This window comes from Ostrinia furnacalis, unplaced genomic scaffold (assembly GCF_004193835.3).
Source record: "Ostrinia furnacalis isolate ACB-3 unplaced genomic scaffold, ASM419383v2 OfSCF2491, whole genome shotgun sequence".
Taxonomy (NCBI): Eukaryota; Metazoa; Arthropoda; class Insecta; order Lepidoptera; family Crambidae; genus Ostrinia; species Ostrinia furnacalis.
Window position 1 is genome coordinate 524,594 of NW_021132730.1, and position 19,513 is coordinate 544,106.

At 37.0% G+C, this 19,513-nt stretch overlaps 1 protein-coding gene across 2 annotated transcripts in view; it reads right to left on the reverse strand.

Annotated features, from left to right (window-relative positions):
- LOC114355713 (serine/threonine-protein phosphatase 2A regulatory subunit B'' subunit delta) overlaps positions 1 to 19,513 on the reverse strand; it is a 165,928-nt gene that overhangs the window by 16,513 nt on the left and 129,902 nt on the right. For both annotated transcript variants that reach the window (XM_028308684.1, XM_028308685.1), the window contains exons 2-4: positions 17,166 to 17,375; positions 2,281 to 2,417; positions 183 to 360 (exon numbers count right to left, since the gene is read on the reverse strand). In XM_028308684.1, coding sequence (XP_028164485.1) covers positions 183 to 360; positions 2,281 to 2,417; positions 17,166 to 17,375 — 525 coding nt within the window. The remainder of the gene's footprint in view (positions 1 to 182; positions 361 to 2,280; positions 2,418 to 17,165; positions 17,376 to 19,513) is intronic.

Consider the following 19,513-nt stretch of genomic DNA (forward strand, 5'->3'; position numbering starts at 1 on the left):
CTACTTAACTATGAACTTTGCATGAAATAGGTAGGAAATAATAGCAACTAACATGAAAACGGGCCTTAACCGTACCTATTTAGCGACATCCTCGTGAAGAGTGGAAATGGTATCTATAACTTCTACTCTGCCGAAATTAAATTCATCATTTACCCGCGATAACATTAAGACTCAATACTCACAGTATGCACATATCTGGAGTGGAACTCCGTGGCTTCCTTGAGGAAGGAGAGCCCAGGGTGGGTGTCCACGACGTCCTGGACCAGAGGGACAAAGTCTTCTGGGGCCAGCGAGTTGCTTTTCCCTCGGGTGAGGATGTATACGAAGCGGGAGGCCTGGTCGTGGCACTGGGCAGTCATCCTGAGAAAAAATAACTTTATCATGAAGGTTTCAAAGCTGGCTAAAGAGTACTCTAGCCTTACATAGTACTACCACTGGATTCTCACTGGGTCCGTTAGTTATTATGACAGTTTAACTTTCCCCCGGGACAAATTTGACCTTCACTGGTTGGGTTTTTATTGGCGGTCAAGCTGTAGATCCTGGCTACACAGGAGTTGCAGTGGTGGGAAAGAGAGGTGGGTATAGTCCCGCAGCCTTACATAGTTTTTGATACGATACGATAGTGCAGTCCCCGGCCAAGATGAGGTCTATTCCGATACCGGCATACTAGGTGGCACAATTTTAAGAAAATACACGCTGGGATGGTAGATGATGGCCGACTAACCTAACCTTAAATAGTTTTCTGTTAAAATTGACAAGAGCCTAACTATTTTTTTTTTTAATTTATACACAGCATAATATCAATTTAGGTTACAATATGTTTTAATAATTAGCTAGTATTCTCTGATTTTGTTTAATAAAATTATTTACGAGATTGGTAGGATCGTTGTAAATCTTTTCTCATCCTGTTTTTAGTAAATTCAATTACTCTCAATTCATTTGAAATAATCAGTTACGTCATGGATAGAGAACATAGTAATCTCAGTGAACGAAACAGTCTTAATTTGATTATGGGATAAGTCAAGTATATTTTAGAACCAAAGACTAGCACATCAACAAAATTACGTCGTTGCTATGTTAGGTAATTTATTATAAATTGGCATTTGTTTATGTGTCCAAGTTTCTCGCTAATTTCATTATAAGTAAAACCAATGCATTCTCAGTTTTCGTCTTTCAGGAAAAGTTTCAATATACTTAGCCCATTTTACTTGTAGATTCACATCTAGACATTTATCTTTGTTCTAAATCACGAGAGCAGGTGTGCCAAGCTTTGTGTTCATAAAACTTGGCTTTTTTCCATATAATTTCAGTCCATTTTTCTCTCAAAATAGTGAAGTGTGTATCTAAGCCATTTTAGTAATAGTAGAGTTTTTATTTAGGCCTGAATATTCTACTTACGAAATGAACTTGTGTTAGTAGCGTAGATGTTTTGGAAGGCTAGAGAAAATGTGCACATATGTAGCCAAAGTTACGGTAGAACAATTTCGCTAAACTATTCAGGGTCCAGAGCGGTGCTGCCGACTTCTGGAATTCGCTCAGAGGTCGTTACAATGATTAAAATTATTCTAGGCTGTAGGTAGAACATTTCAGACTTACTTTGAGACCTTTATTTCAAACGAATTGCGCTTTAACAGACTATTATTTAACTACGTCCTAAACCTTGATTAGAACGTAAATAAATACATATTTCAATACAGAAAAAGTAAATAGTTTTATTAAAGGTCACATAAAGAAGGTCTAATCTTGGCTTAGACCTGGCTTACAGAATTCATTATTGTTCAATTCAGAATAAAATAGAAAATTGTATTTTGGAAGGTGACCTCAGGTAATACCTAATAGAATTTCAGGTAGGTACGTTTGTGTAATCAACATCTGAAATATCTTGTGTATTGTATCTTTAAAATGTTTAAAAATATCTCAAATAAAGCTATTATTCACGGTACAAAATGTAAACATGTATTTTCGAGCAGATTCACTAATGAGACCATAATCAAGATGTTTTTGATGTCAACAACGAGTTGCATAACGAAGGTATTATGGTAAGGTAATATGATGAGGTTAAAATAGTGTCAATGTTAGAGTCACCGTAGACTACAGTCTTTTTATCGGCCGATAGTTTGGTCGACATCTAATTTGTATGAGAAATCGGTAATACCTGTTCATACTGATTGACAGCCCAATCAAACTATATGACAACCAAAAGTCTGCAGCTATCTCTTCGACTTTCTGCCTCTCATATTCTCTATCAAAGAAGGTGACCATTAAATGATTGGAACTCACTCTCTCCAAAAGTCAATGAACTTGTGTCCGTCAACTGACGCGTGCAGGCTCTGCTGGGTGGCCAGGAAGAGGGGCATCTTCCAGTACAGGGGACACTCGCACGCCTTAACGATGTGCTTGAAACTCTCTCGGGGAACCTGCAACAAGAGAATGTTTGAGGTTAAGAAGACATTAAAGAAAAACAAGTTCGCGGGAGGTGCCTGGATGCGGGTAGCGCAAGGACCGGTCGTGGTGGAAATCCTTGAGGGAGGCTTTTGTTCAGCAGTGGACGTCATGTGGCTGAAACGAAAGAAAAACATTCAAGGAAAGGAAACCTATAATTGTTAACTTTTGATCAATCAGCCAGCTAGAAGTTCGCAATTGACCTTAATCTCATCAGTCAAGAAAAGGTGAAAACTCAACTTGAGTGCTTGGGAGACCATGACCTGAAAGAGGGTCGCAGATCAAAGGATGAAAAGACGACGGTCGCCCATCAAATGATGGAAAGACGACTTTTGCGAGAAGTTGCTGGAAGAAGCTAGAGCGCGCCATTTTATTAAATAATCAAAATGGCGCGTACTGATAGGGTTCTGCCCAACCGTGGACTCGTTTAGGCTGATGATGATGATAATGAGGATGTGAGCGACAGATGGCTGTCGAAACTTTGATATTTATCTAAATGCCACTTCCCTTTCCCGCATAATAAAATATCGTTTCAAATATTTCGGATTAGGCACACTACAACTGCTTCTTTGATGTCAATGTGGGTCATGTGTAGATATAATCGTTTTGTGTGGATGATTATGCAAGGCACAGTTCTGCTGCATCAAACGAGCTATTGTTGGGTATAATAGCCGCAAATTATTACATTAGTTAATCATCTTTAAAGAGATCCGTTTATGTTAGATGGAGTTTTGTAGTGACTTCAAATTCCTAGTTGAATATCATGATGTGATGATGACACATTACTATGGAATGTAGCTAAGTAAATAGAAATAGAGGCTGATTATTTGCTTTCAATTTTGCTGACGTTCAGATCTAAAAATATTTTTCTACTCTACAATAAATTTGTATTTGAATTTTCAGTGAGTTTGAATTTTCAGTATTGTCCCTTGCAAATATAATTTAAAGCTAAGAAAATAGTACTGCGCTACACATTGACATGGGTATCGACAGTGTCCATTTTTGTTTTTGGGCTAAGTATACGTGTGGGTAGAAAATTATGACAGTAAGTGCAGTTATCCAAGACGGAGTACCCACGCTAAGTCAGCTAATTTGAACCTTATTGACTCGACTTGAAGTTCAACTTTTGTTCAAATGTGTAATCATTCCTATGCAGCTGGACTACAATATGTCCAATATAAAGCATCCTTCCTTCAAGTAAGGCATGATATGCAAGATCCTAATTTCCGGGCTGTCGTGTGACTGTGTGTGGTCACCGGTCACGTCCTACGATTGTAGGCTTCCGCTATTAGGGATGTAGGTCGGAGGCCTTACGCGTGTCGAGCAGTAATCTGTATTGCATGCGGTAGGTGTGGACAATTTGTGGACACACTTTTGTTCGAGTTCTATTTTTCTACACTAATTATAGAGGAAAGATATGATTGGTTGTATTGTATAGGCTTCGAAACTACTGAAACTAAACCGATTTGAAAAAATATTTTACTTATTAGAATCCTACATTATTTCCGATGAAAATGGGCGGTACGAAGTTCGCAGGGTTAGCTAGTTCAATATTTCACTTATATCTTTAATAACTGAGACCAGTAAGTAGGTATTTCTATGAACATTATTTTATCGTGCCATGCAAGTTCACGGTATTCACGGCCACAAACACTTTAAGTTGCCAAACTTCCAAACTTTGATTTTATCTTGATAGATTTGGCTACCCATGCAAGTCATAAGGGGTAAAACTTTATCCATTATGTTAGGTAAGTACTAAGTGCCTAATATTGATTTGATTTTTGGTTTTAGGATTATGACAAATAATGCTACAAGAGCGCGGTTATGTCTCACGCAGCAGCTTTTTTGTTTTTTTGACATATTTTAGTTGGGTGTGGCCGCAGCCTTACACTTAAGATGCGTTTCGTTAAGTGTGGCCGCACCTTTACACTCGTACCACAAATCAAGGCGCACCGGAAAATCAAATTACATTTTGATTTATTTGCGGCACGTATTACCCGAATTCATTTGTGACAAGGGTTTGACACATTTAATGCTGCTTTGGGCTAACTTGACAAGTTTGCAAGTATTTTCACGAAGGCGTTAATTTTCAAAATATTCATGAATTTCATTTGTTATTATTTCACATAACACTACGAGTATATCTAAATGATTATGATAGGTATTTATGTTGTGCCGTAGTCCTTAAAAATATCAGCAGAATTTCAAAATGTACTACAAGTTGTTCGCCTTCAAATATAGAGTCGATACTGTTCGTATGTTTTATTAGAAATATAAATTAACATTCTGTCTAGTTGTTACTTAGGTAACCTAGAGGTAACAAAATACATGTTTTGAGAGATGTACTGGTAAATAAGACCTTGACATCTTGAATCGCATTCTTTACTACCTACTAAATGACAACACAGTTATTTCAATTGTCAGATATTTCCCATTTTGCGACTTCACACACAATCCTACCAAACCAGGCAGCCATTCGGCATGGCTCCCGCATTATCGACTTTCCTATCCCATCGTATCCCATAGCGTCCCGTGAGGTCATCGACCGCGGGAAGTAGGTCACGGCGGTGGGTGTATTTATATCGGTCGGCAGACGTTTTGACAGCGCGTCCTAGACTGGCGGATGGAATGTGCATTGACGTTGGTGAATTTGGGTGTTTTCTGATTTTGACAGAAATAAATTGTCATAAATACCTTTTAAGGTGGTATAAATGCAATGTGTGTATAAGGTAGAGTCGTGTACGTACTTACGTCTCAACTTGAAAAAACCTTTTTAAAATAATAGTAGAGCGTATTAAACCATTTTTTTACGCTCTACTATTACATGACTAGTCTGATCATAAATAGTAGATAGAACCAAAATCCTTACACAATAAGTACGCATACTTATTGTGACAACAAACTGAAAGACATCTATTTCTGTTCATCGTACCTAGTAAATAAGAGAACTCTATCTACTTTTCTATAGTAAAGTCCACTACGAGCCCTTTAATGCAATATTTAGTCAAGACAAAAGTGTCTTATTATATTCAAATAATGTAAACATAGAGGCAGTCTTTCAGGAGTCCTTCCATATGCGACAATGCGAGGTATCAGTCAATATAGGGTGTATAAAATCTTATAATAAACCAATAACAATACAAACAAATAGTTGCGATATCAAAACAAAAGTGCCCTCCATGGTTGTAATAGAATAGGTAGTAGTAGTCTTCTATAGACCTTTTCAATATGGATGCAGTTCGAGAGGACACCTGACCTGGAGGTCGCACGTGTTTGTTGCTGACCCGCTCCAGCGGAGCGTGGCTGGCTTAGGCACTAGAGTCACCAACTTTTAGGGTTCCAAATATCTTAGGAATTATTTAGGAAAACATTAGGAATATATGAATTATTTCATGAGAGCGTAAGACTTTTCCTTGGAAAGTTCTAAGCAAAGTGGCTATTGGCAACAACTGTAACTACTGAATTTATAACATTGTTTATTCACTTTACCCTTCCAAATTACGACATTTTCCTAGTTTAATCCTTACCAAGTCACCATCGACTAGTTTAAAAAAAATACTTTACGAACTTTTTATTTACTTTGACCTTTTTAAATAGTCCGGAGTTAGTTTAAGTCGTTACAGAAGTTCTTTTGAGTTTAGGTTTCGTGACCAAAAATTAAATAAAACTTAACTAGGTTTTCTCGTAATCAGCAGTAATTTTAGGCTAAATTACCACTTTGTTTTGAGTTGGCAAGCCTCATCAAAATACAATAATTACGGTTTTCACTGAAAACTTCAGAAGTTTTAGGAGAATTCTAAAAATAGTGGACATACTACGCCAAACCATGCGACGTGTTTTATTGTTGTTCTTTGAGGTGCCGACGTGTCTGCTCTGTTTTCTAAAATGGCACTGTTTTTAAATAAAGCTATTTGATGTGCTAGCAATTAGCATGTCTTTCCTTACAAATATGGATAGCTTATAAAGAATTTGTCTTTTGTTTTTTCTAAACGATCCACACGATAATAGTAACAATCGCATAACAACCTACATGTAATTCAGGTAGATTATGATCATTATTTATAAAAAAGTGGCATTCAAATCATATTTAAAGTTTATCTTACGATGCTATTATTATAAGTAATCTCAGACCAATTTTTATCAGGCAATTAATTAGTTAATTACTGCATATAACTAGAGAAGTCAATCAACAAATCAACATTCAACTCGTGGGAAAATTCGTTAAGAAATTGAACAGTTTCGGAGCTTTTTCTTATATTACTTCGAACCTAGTCATCCTACAACGTGAGCAATTTAAATTTTTCTAGGTCAGTTCCTACTTAAGGCCAAGTGCCTATTCCACTCTACGGAATAATCTCTAAACTTATCTGCTTGATTAGGTTAGCGATATCCAACTTTGAGCTAAGCACGTGGCCGTGGCCCGAAAGCGCTTTGGCTAAATTGGATTGGCTTCATTATTAGTTTTTTAGAAAGAAACTAAGGATAGATTTTAACGAATCTGATTAAAAGATAAGCCCACGTACCTATATTTACCACGTACCTGTGTATGTATAGATGAGACGTTTCCCTAGATTTTCTGTAAATATGTCTTGTGGCGTTTTACTGAAACCAGAAGCGGACTTCTTGAGACGACTTGAAAAGTGATGTTGCACTGTTTATTTAATTTCCCAACACTCATTTTATGAACAATTTTAGAAAATAAAACAAAATTCCTACACTTTCCCGCCAAGAAGTCGCTTTTAGCTTGTTCCAAAAGAAATACAATTCAATTTTCTTTTTTTCTGCCAGAGCTAACTTTTCCAAAATAATTTCTTTGTGGCCAGTGTTAAATTTCGAATGAAATTGAAATCGAAGAACACAAAAACATGATTGAACCGAAGATCATAATACAAAGTAGGTAGGTAGGTACTACTACTCCTTAATTTTGCCTGCATCGGGCCGATTGACCTAAATGCCTATAAAGAGGTCGCGAGCCGCAATATGGACTCTTGAATAACCGACTCTTTGACGGGCCCGTGTGACGTCACTTCCGCGGATTGTAGGGCAATGGCCAGTGTCATAACACCACGCAGCGACACGAATATAGATAATGAATGGAAAAAAGAAAGCAGGTGGACGAACCCGCTACGTAGAGCTGGAAAAATAGTATCTGTCTGTACCTACCAATTTTGCAGTAGGTACTTGCAATTGCCTATACTCAGCCGACCTACAATATCAATTACAGCACTAAGAGTAAGAGAGCGTTTATTAAGTTGCACTATCAGACTATTTCCTTCTGCGTCAAGTTTTTCTAAAAAAAAGACTGGGAGTGATGCTCCAAATAGGGCCTTCAAATCAATCCTTTAGGGCCTCAGCCGTTTTCGAAGGTTTTCATCTTAGCTTTTTGCCCTTCTAATAATGGTAACGTGAAGGGGTGTTGTGACGTCAGCTCTAAAAACAAAGCTAGGGCAAAGGCTAGTAGATCGTCTAATTAAGGCAAAAAGAAGTTTTCTTTCATCAGCTTTGATGGGAAACAGCTCTTTGCTATCGTATAAAGCTCCTGTTTATTAAAGTAATTAAATAAGTTGATCAAGTTACATTACTAACTCATTGTTCAATAAGTCAATTTTCTAACAGCCCTTCACAATGCGGGGAAATTATGTAAATTATGAAAGTGTTTAAGTTACCACAAACTTTATTATGATGTATCTGCAGCATCGTTTCCACGGAGTATTTACGGCACAATAAAATTATAATTGCGAGAGCTTCCTGGCTGTGACGGAACTGTATGTACAATGGTTAGAGTCATTTGCATTATTTACCAACATATTGTAATATCCGTGGGAATGTCCCACGTCCTCGCGACAAAGTGCACTACAGACAGCAGCCAGCATTTTTGAAGCAATAGTATTCAAATTCCATTTGAGCATTGGGCAAAATTCTCAAAAATTCTATGCGAATCTCTACATGTTCTGTTCTAGACGGGCATGGTTTTCCTATAGGTATCAAAAATCAAAAATACAGTTGTTGCAGATGTTTATGCAATATTTCAATAATAATCATAAATGAGAAAACAGGTACTACATCATACCTAGTAATTTGACAAAAAGTAATTTGTATCTCATTTCCGTTACAACGTCCATAACAAAAGATTAAAATAAAAAGACACAATATTAAAAATCATCAGCCATTCATGGTCACAAACAAACGTGTAGGTAATATACCCTAATTAGGCACTTTGCGCACGCGCCCTTGGAAGCGAATTCAAGATAGGCGTTTTTCATGAATGACATTAAACTTTCGGTGAACAAGGAACCAGCAATCATGCATCATTTCTTATGATGTGTCGCCGAATATGGTATTTTAATATCATTACCGTATGCTCTTCCTTTGTGGTAAGGAACCGATGAGAGAGACAGCTCGTTGACAAAGTGATGCTGTAATTGAAAACTCATAAATTACTCGTAATAAATGGCTTTAAGGTTTTCGAAAAGATATTATTTTATTGAAAACGTGTTGTAATTACGAGTTGCTATCTTGTTGTTTATTTTATGGAATTGTCGAGTTAAAAAAATCCTGATGGACGAATGCATTAAATATTTTACAGTTTCGTAACCTTTACGAAAAATCTTTGAAGGTAGACTGGTGAAATCAGTCAACCAGAAGAATATTGCTCTATAGAACAGAAAAAGAAGCTTTATTCTAGGATATGAAACATACATTGAAACCTCTACATTATTTCACTTTGCAATCAAAGATTAACACAAAATATGCCATAGAAAGTTCAGTGGCAGTGTTAGTTGACCCATATCTGTTAGACTGATACATTGCAATATCTTTACAGCTGAAATACAGCAGTACACTAGTAACAGGGGCGTCTTAAATTTACCTACTGAAGTGTGCACTCTAGTTATTATTACTTCAGAGCAGGCGGGTCAAATGGCTGGTCCATCTCGGATTACTGCCACTCTGGGATCCTACAGTCTTGTAGCCAACGTTAGAAGTATTCTACATCTTAGATTTTATGAAGTCTGGCTTTGGTCTTTATGGCACTGCTTGGGTAAAATGTTTAACTGAAAATAAGAGGACAAAATACTGGAAAAAGTGAGTTGCGTTGCAATTTTCTCGCCTTTCAAGTAATTTTAAAAACTGTTCATAGGGTGTTATCGTCAATTACCCAAACTGGTACGAACATGAATAGGTGAGGTGGTTTACACGATAATAAGTCCCGTAGAACTAAACTGAAGCTTACAATGAGACACTAAACTATATTTAACCAATTCGTATTTCACGGCGAAATTGCCCACGGTTTGCTGTAGTTAAGATTTATCTACCTCATATGGGTTATTCGGGTCCGAGTATAGCCCCTTGCAGATCTATTTTGGGCCGCGGAGTCGCGTCGTCCACTTTAGTCTGCGATCTCCACATCAGTTTCAATTCACCGCGATGGTTCTAGTTTATTGGCTCTGGGAACCAATATATTGTACTGATAGAAGTACTTGTAGGGTCTTACATTGGGAAGTCTTGTGTGAATTAATAGAGTCTTCGAATTACTGAAGACTGAAGAAGGTTTCAGAGTATTACCTGCTTTTACTGAAAAGATGGTACCTACACAAATGAAGCGAATGGTTTTAAATTAGATAATTTTATCTGAAATAGAGTGAAGTTGACCCTTGAATTATAGAGTGAAGTTTATTAGAATATAATTATAGAGATGGCAAATTGTGACTGCTTTTGAAAAAGCTCTGAAAAGATCGATTGGTAAAGGGACCTCAGTTATTGAAAACTATGGATACAAGAAAACATGAAAGGATTACAACTCTGTATGAAAAGGTCCTTAATTCACTTTTCAGACTAAAGATTTAATTGTGCTCGTAGCTACGTGTATTAAATGAAAATTATCCCCCATTCGATCATTTTATTAACCAGCATTAATTTTTATTTTCACTGGACGATGCCAATTACTTCCAAGCCACGACAAAATTAAATCCAAAAGGCTAATAGAAACTGAGTGTGTCTGAAAAGTTCCAAAATGGCGCTTAAGGCGATTAGAGTCCTCAATCCGCGCCAAATGGGCATTTTGTAAAGCCTACTCCTCTTTTACTGCTGGACAGAAATAGTTGAAAAAAATATATGTTATACAACAGTTCAAGGACTACATTTGTGACGTTTGAATTTTCGCTACGTCTCTTTGTTTTGGATTAAAAAAATAAATACGGGACATCGATTTTTTACTTAAATTCCCTACTCCTCCAAAACGGCTATGTTAATTTGAAAGATTTTTGCACGAATAGATTAGGAATTCTTTAATCTTTAAATGACACGTTGCGTTTTTCAATCGAACATTACTTTCATTCATAAATTTTACTTTTGATAAATTCCGAACGTTTTGCTGTTGAGGGGGCCTTCGCGGGGTGCGGGCGGCAGTCGGCCGCTGGCCTTCAGACGGGGAGGTNTACCTCATATGGGTTATTCGGGTCCGAGTATAACCCCTTGCAGATCTATTTTGGGCCGCGGAGTCGCGTCGTCCACTTTAGTCTGCAATCTCCACATCAGTTTCAATTCACCGCGATGGTTCTAGTTTATTGGCTCTGGGAACCAATATATTGTACTGATAGAAGTACTTGTAGGTGTAGGGTCTTACGATGGGAAGTCTTGTGTGAATTAATCTTGGAATTATTGAAGCTTTATAGGTCATACGAGTATATCTACACTACAATGAGGTAAGTATACAAACGAAGCGAATGGTAAAATTTGAATTTAGATAATCGATATTACTAAAATATACAGAGTGAATTTGATCGGATCGGATCCAGACGAGGAAAAATTGTGACTGCTTTTGAAAAAGATCGATTGATAGAGGGAACTCAGTTATTGAAAACTATGAATACAAAAAAACATGAAAGGACTAGGATTCTAAGTATGAAAAGGTCTTATAGATTTAATAAGACTTTATAGATTTAATTGTGCTCGTAGCTACGAATCCTAATTGAAAACCATACCCCATTCGATCATTTTATTAACCAGCATTAATTTTTATTTTCACTGGACGATGCCAATTACTTCCAAGCCACGACAAAATTAAATCCAAAAGGCTAATAGAAACTGAGTGTGTCTGAAAAGTTCCAAAATGGCGCTTAATTAATCCACCAAACAAGCCAAAGTGTCTCGGAGTGGATTCATATCTTTAAAAACAAATTGCCTGCAATTTAAACAATGGTACACTCTCATTATCTTTTGTTCTGTTGCCAATGTTTTTTTCCACGGCATTTGAGTTGGTACCATTGTCAAATTGTTTAGGCATGTCTATGATGAGAAAACCTCTGACACATTGGTATTTGTACACACATAATGTATGTTACAAAGATGTAGTGACGATTAACAGGTATGGTAACTTGAATCTTAGCCAAAAGGAGAGATGAACTTGTCAAATAGATCCTCGATCTGATCATAGACTCCCAAGGACTTCTAGTTGGAGGCACCAAGACGTTTTAGATATTCCCGATATAACTTCGACCCATTTACCGTTAACTTTGATAGAACATGTCATATTGTTTTTAGCAATACGGACAGTGCAGTGTCTCAGTAATGCAGCTAACTAACTGTAGCACGAATTTCCCTAGACTGTCACTAGACCTGATTGGGTTTGTTCAGAAATTCGAATGTTTGTTCAAATAATCGGGATTCGAGTTGTGAGAAACTGTAACACCCATGCATTTACCGTTCTACCAGATCGAATCTTACGTGGGTGTTCAGTAATAAGTTAAGATGATCAACTTAGTGCTAATAAAANGAACAAAATTAGACTGAAATAATGATGAGTGGATATAAAATTAACACAATATACGGAGCAAGCGCCAATAGCGTTCATTAGAAGGATCCGATAATAGGATCAAAATATCTTGGAGAGCCTGCTCCAGCAGCGAATCAGACTGCGGAGCTTTGTATCGGGGCGGTATACAGCGACAACGTCATTTGTAGGGTTGTCGATTTGGTTTCCAAAAATAGAATAAACAGTCGATTGTTTTTTATTAATAACTAAATCGCCCATAAAAATTGCTGATTCACGTAGGATACCTATAAATTAAGTTTATGATTGCGAAACTGAGATAAATTCCACGAATTTCATGCACGATTTTCAATTTGGAATGTCGAAGCATGTAAATACAGCTACGGTAGTTTACGTTGACGTAATTGTGCTAATTCGCAACAAAAATATTGTCTCACGTGCAAGGCATAATCTCATTATGTCATTTTGATCACAGGCCACAGCAAGAGTACTGATACTCTAATTTACCAGAGGCAAGGCAAGAAGATTTTACCTGTTCTCCCTCTGCTGCATACTGCAGCAAGACACCCTTCTGGCTGCAGAGGGAGAATAGGTAAAACCTTCTTGCCTTGCCTCTAGTAAATTAGAGTATCAGCACAGAATAATAATAAAGTACTACGTACAGAAGTTTTACTTCGCGAAGGTATTTAAAAAAAATTATGCTTAATGTCATTAACAATATGGTGTAATTTAGCCTGTCTCAAGTGTCAAGCACCATTTTGTTGACAAACGTCAGTGATCGGCACTGTGCCGAAGCTATAGGGCTGACTTCGGTAAAATGATGTGACGTGAAGTGCCAAACTGCGGAAAATGGCGGAGGAAATACATGATTTAGCATGAATTATCATGAATAATATTAACTACTTATTTACCTCTCAGTGTCTTGAGGCAACTTAAAAAATACATTCTGTGTTTTTATTATTATTTACGCAGTTAAATACTGCATTTTCTTTATTTTCTTCCATCATACACAAGAATACGCGTGCGTGAGTCAATGTTCGCTCGTATGTGAGGCCTTGTCGAATAGTATCCTGTAGGTGGGCCATCGTGCGTGTTTTGTTTTCGATGTAAACTCGCGGAGATGAACAGGCCTGGTATCAGTGACACACACTCACCGATCCCGAGCTGGGACAAGCGTTGCGTTGCTGGATTCCAAGTTCTACTGGCACTAATAATTTATGGTTCCAATATTATGTACAGTCAGGGTCAAATATTTATGTAGTTCATGACACCCAAAGTAAGCAAAAAGTTGACAACACAACTTTATTTCCATCGTAACAAAAACGTATCGCGCACTTTTTGGCTACTTTGGTTGTCACGAACTATTTGACGTGACTGTGTCAGTAGAAACTGCTTCTAGCTGCAGCCCTACAAGCTCTTAGCAACCCTGCGAGCCACACCGCTGGCGCGGTGCCAACCGCTGCACTCCTGTCGCTGTGCACTCAATACGCCGTTTTGCTCAATAGATGACTTTGGATATGCAAACCGAAATACGATAATTCTGGTACAAATAGTTTGCGAGATCAATTAAAGTCTTTAAAGTAACACTATACTGTTCAAAAATCTTGTTAAGGATGCAGGAAGGCGCTGGATTACCATTTCTTCACAAAAAGCGCCATTAATTATATCCTCGGGGAAATTACACACAACACACAGTTTTCTTACTTCTTAATTTCTGTGCGTTTATTCCGAAGGCTGTAACATTTATTTTAATTTTGCGGAAGAATTGCTGTAATTTAAGAATTTCTGCTGTGAGAAGAAAGAAACTTACATATTCTATGAACATTTTAATAAGATACGAGCAGGTGTTATGAAAAGACACGAAAACATAATGTTACATACCAAAAATAATGTATAATAATACGCAAATATTTTTTTCTGGGTCAAAATCTTGAAAATGACGAGCAATTTCTGTTAAACCTCGATATTATCCCGCAGATTGCCAGCCAGCCAATATCAATCCCAATTTCGCCATCAATTTATTTTACAATAATGAATGTAAGAGGATTTTTGAAGATTAGATTGCTTTGAAACTTTGAACTACTTTTTTACAAAACAGATTAAAACTTTTTAAAAAAAATTTTAACAAGCATTTCTGCTTGTTAAAAAAATTTACGCTTATAAATTTTGAAAAGCACAACTTAGGGCTGATTTTTCAACCTTCTCAACTTTTAACTGAAAAATAAGTTTGGCACATTGATTGTTGAAAATGACAAGTTTTAAATTCTTTAGTAGTTCGGCGATTGAAAAACCAGCCCTTAGTAGTCCCAAATTACCTACGACATATGAAATCACGACAAAATACTCGTACATTACAGATAGGAAAATATCGACAAACGAATGGCAATAACATACTTAAGTCGAAAAAAATGAGCGAAAGCAAAGAATACCGATAAAGACTTGGCAAAACTTGCGAAACAACAATAACTAAAGAATGGAGTGGAAGCATTCGGGAAATGAATAACCGCAAAAAGGCAACTTCAGTTTCAATAAAGGAGAATAACAAAAGGCCTTCCAATAATATCGGACGGTGACAAATATGAGCGATTTCTCTGAAGCATGGGGTCCAGCAGATTTCTAATAAGTCCGTTGTAAAAACAAGGATTTTGGGCGACTTCCAATTTCAGTCATAGTGCTGAAGGGTAGCGAGGAAGGTCGGCGAGACGTCCTTAAGAATAAACTACGAGTATAGTAGTGTGCCTAACCGAAAATGTTTTAAGAAGATGACCTTTCCATCGAAAAATCTATACTAATAAGATTCTTCTATTCTTTTTGTGTTGGATAGCCCATTTATCAGAAGGCTTTAGGCTATATAACATTACGGCCAAAAGGGACAGAGCAATAAAGAAAAATGTTGCAAAAACGAGATATATCAATCTATTTTCGAGCGTACGAAGTCGCGGGCACAGCTAGTGTAATTATAACTTTAATAAAGTTAGTGGACGATACGAGCTCACAACTTAATGAAAGCGCTGCTAAGTAATTTGGTTTGAATCTTGGATTTGATGTTAGTGGTAAATAAATCACTGGTTTCACGATTTAGTTATCTAGACTTCAATAGTACCATATGATGTAAATTGTTGTTTTGTTTGTGTCTTGAAGAAACTATTGATGCTACTAACTGCCAAACGAAAGATTTATTTTATAGAATACTGACATGAGAAGATTCCTTTTCGTTTTTTTGTGTATTGCTTGGAAATTAGAATCTAAGATTGTGGCAATAAAATGTTACAAAATGGTTGTATTAAAGTGTATTCGAATAAACTTCAACGTTTTTAACGTGGTTTTTATCCTGTCATTTATATTGAACTCCACAAAAGAAGTTACATTGCAAAAGGTGCTGAGCTTTAAAGCTTTTCTTTATCCAGCAAATCTCGTTTATCTCGCTACGTATACTGAACAATAAAATAGGTGTACCTTATGTTATCTTCAGAGAAATCACCCCTGAGATAAATATCGCGAGAGAAAACTACGAGTACGTGCCTAATAAATCTTGCTTTCAAATTCGGCTTGAGTAAGACCGTAAATTGAAAACGAAACCTCATTCTGCAGATAAACTTTTTAAACGAAAATATGCTCTGTATTTCATTTTTGGTATTTTAATATTAAACTAACTCAAACGTGGTTATTTGCAAAGTTAGTTTAAAATACAATTCAGTGTACTCGTAAGCCCCTGAACTTTAAAGTCTTGAAGAGCGTTTGCTGTATTTTTTTTTCAGTTTTGGGTAGACCCCTTATCATACCCACGTTTTTGAGAACCATTATTTGCATCTCTTGGGCCCCAAAGACCCTTAGCTGATCACATTTGACCCTTAAGGGTCGATATGAACAACTTTAGATATGACTATTCAAAAGGAAATTAAAAATCCACAGACAATTGATTCTGTACATGGGTCATAGAGCAGGCACATACAGAATAACAAAATCTATTCCGCCGTGCCTTACAATGCCGCCTACTTTCCACTAGAGCGAATTGTGAATCTTTAAAGAAGTTTCTTTGTCGCCTATTTCCTTTGTAACATTGTACAAGTTCTATTTGAGATTACTGGAATGTGTATTTACGAGCTGCAACTTTGTAATCCAAATAAATACTATATCACACAAGACTGCGTACAGCGAAATGCTAGTAAAAGAAAGAATATTTTGAAAGAATATCCAAAGAAGCATAATTATCTCCAAGGGTCCAGGGGTCATACAAGGTACTTTTTGCGCACCAAAAATAAATCTGAGATATGAAATAGGAGGATCAAAATGGGACCATCATTTCTCATGTTAACGATAAGCTTTTGGTATAAAATAAAGTGTTATGAAAGACGTGCGCTCATTAGTGACATGCTGCGATAGACCGAAATAGAAGCCGACGAAACCGTAGGCAGAAGGGATAACTACATAAAAAAAAAGAAATATGATATAACAAGATTACATATCTTGGAGAAATGAATATTTTCAGCATCCGACCAATCTTAGAACATTCCTGAAACGCGGACAACAAGCTGTAAATCTGTCTGGTCGGACGGGCTCATATTCGTTCAAATAAATGTGGAGTGGATTGGACGGAACATTGCTCATTTTATTGCCAAGATAGAATACGATTGTTCGTTTAAAATTCGCTACACGATATTTCCAGATGGCTCAATCAACTAAACCTTTTGCTAATGGAATCTTTTTTCCTTCTATCCTAAACATTACTTTCTGATACGACAAACTAGTTACCCAATCTTTCTTTCATTTTCACGTAAGAAAAGTAGATTAATTAAGCGATTTTTATGCAGTTGAATAACCTGTAAGGAACCTCGATTTACAATGGTCTTTCCATATACATAGTACCTATTTGTATTGTTTCCCGAAAGTACATTCGCACAATTTGATAACGGCTTGGGCGGCGCTGACTTTGTGTAAATATCATCTAACATACCTGACTATTAGGGAACGTGGCAAACGCGGACTGCACTTTGTGCAGCGCGTGGTCCTGTTGATGCGCGGGCGGCGGCCGGCCCTTGGGGAAGTGGAAGCGCGGGATGACGCGCGCCGGCGCCCCGCTGCTGGCCGCCCCGCGCACTGTGCGTTGGAGGGTCGTGTGGGGCGGCGCTGACGACGGCTTGGGCGGCGCTGACGCTGCGTAGCTCTGAAAAGAAAGACGGATTGGTTTATTCATTTGTCGCAGGATACTATGGCCCATACAATAGAGCCTCAAGGACAAAATACTTGGAAATTGTTTTAAATAATTTCGGGCACATGTGATGCAAGTTTAAGGTCTCTGCTGTAAACTAAAACCGTATGTTATTTGCACGCTGTAGTGATGTAATGATTTTTTCGCGTTTTGCATTAAACTTACATAAATGCTTCGTTTTCGAGATTTAGTCACAAGATTGTATAAAGGCCTTAAGTGACCTATCTCCCATCGATCTCTGATCACATGTGAGAGGATGAAAAGAATTAGGGCTGACAAAAGCAAGTAGGTCCTGAATTTCCCAAAACACGCCCGAAGGGTCGGTATACATGAATCGCCCATTTTGCAGACCCGAATCTTTCAGGACATCATTCTTATCGACTATCATTTGTTTTCCTCCGAGGTCTTGAGCCAAGTTTTTTAATTTCGAAAGTAATTTTAGGTCAAGTCCTAATTCTACGATAATCTCGCATTTTTTTTAATAAAAAACCTTAATCCGAAATTATTTAGTACAAAAGTTAGTAAGTCTGAGATGTCGTTATCTTAAGGGCTAGGCATTTTCTCCGACTGAAGAGATTGGGTTTTTAATTCACACTAAATAAACCTTTTTACTTAGGCACGTTCTTGTAACGTAGGTCAGGTATAAGGTATTCCACTTCTCGGCCTTTATTATTGGCCCTAATGACAAAGAGCCGAGGGTCGAAGATTGAACCCAATAATCTTGACAATTTCAATGTACTAGTGTTTATAGCGACTGACCTTTCTATTTTAGGGAACTTAACGGTATTTCTTTTTCTTCTTAATAATATGTGATTCAATTTCGAACCGACATGCAAGAGTTAACTATGTTATCAAAATCTGTTAAATAATATTCTAACCAATACTGAGACCTTTTCTTGGAGTTCAGCAAAGTCAAAGTTCAATGATTTCGTTACTTGTTGGTATTAACATAGTCGGTTCAATGTCACATAAATGTTTTGAAAGAAGCAATAACTCATTTTTATTGAAATGTTGAACCTTATGCCCTTGAAAGACACTTTCATAAGAAAGAACGCAGACTTATTTTCAGAGAAACTCTTTGCTTCATAAAACTTAAGTAATGATTAACTTTCCTTGAAAATTATTTTCAAATCTTTTGAATCTCTTTGTCACCGTAAAATTTCATTATAATATTGTTACTTTTATACCTTTGGGTTTATTGGTGTCAATTGGAAAATTGATCTAATAGCAGGTGTTTTGGTTCTTTGTTTTCTGTGATTGTTGGATTCCGTGAAAACAGTATTCCCGTAAGCAGATTTCACCGGAAAATACCCCCAAAGGGATCCCCTATTGTTACACAGAAATAAGGAAAGAAAAAGCGATTGACAGGTTATTTATTTACGTCAAAACATCATGAAACAATAGGGACAGAAATAAAATACTTTATGGCGCATAAACGAAGTTAACGATGAGGCGCAGTAAACAAACTGACACGTGGTTCCTAAACAGGTGAAGTTAAAAGTAAAAGGAGAAACTTGTAAACATTGTATACAGCGTGTAGCTTTAATACGATTTTGTGTTACATTAGCACGAACAAACATCTAAAAGGTCTTTTCTTCTCAGTATTAACATTGCAAAAAAAGTATTAACATCTAAGGCTGGATTACACCATCATACTTAAACTTTAACAAATGTCAAAAGTCTGTCAAACTCCATACACAAAACGCCGGTAATGGTTAAAGTTACTCATAAAGTAAGATGGTGCAACACAGCCTAAGTAAAGTTGAAATTTTGTACGACTAATAGATCTGATGGTGGTTAAACCTTCAAAGCAGATACTCATCTTTATAACAGAAAGTAATAAAAGAGGGTTATAGAAGACAACACAAATCCTAGTGACGCAAACACTATCCACAACAGTTTATCTTACCCGACTGTCATAAAAAATGTGTGCTCCAGCACCTAGACAATATTCCAGGCCCGTGGAAGGTGAAGAGCAATTCCCAGGATTTATTACACGTGCGATTGTGGGTGTGGATTCGGATTTCGTGTAGGGTGACCGTTTACCCTGCATTAAGGGAGATATAATAACTTCAACCCAGTAAAAGGACAGT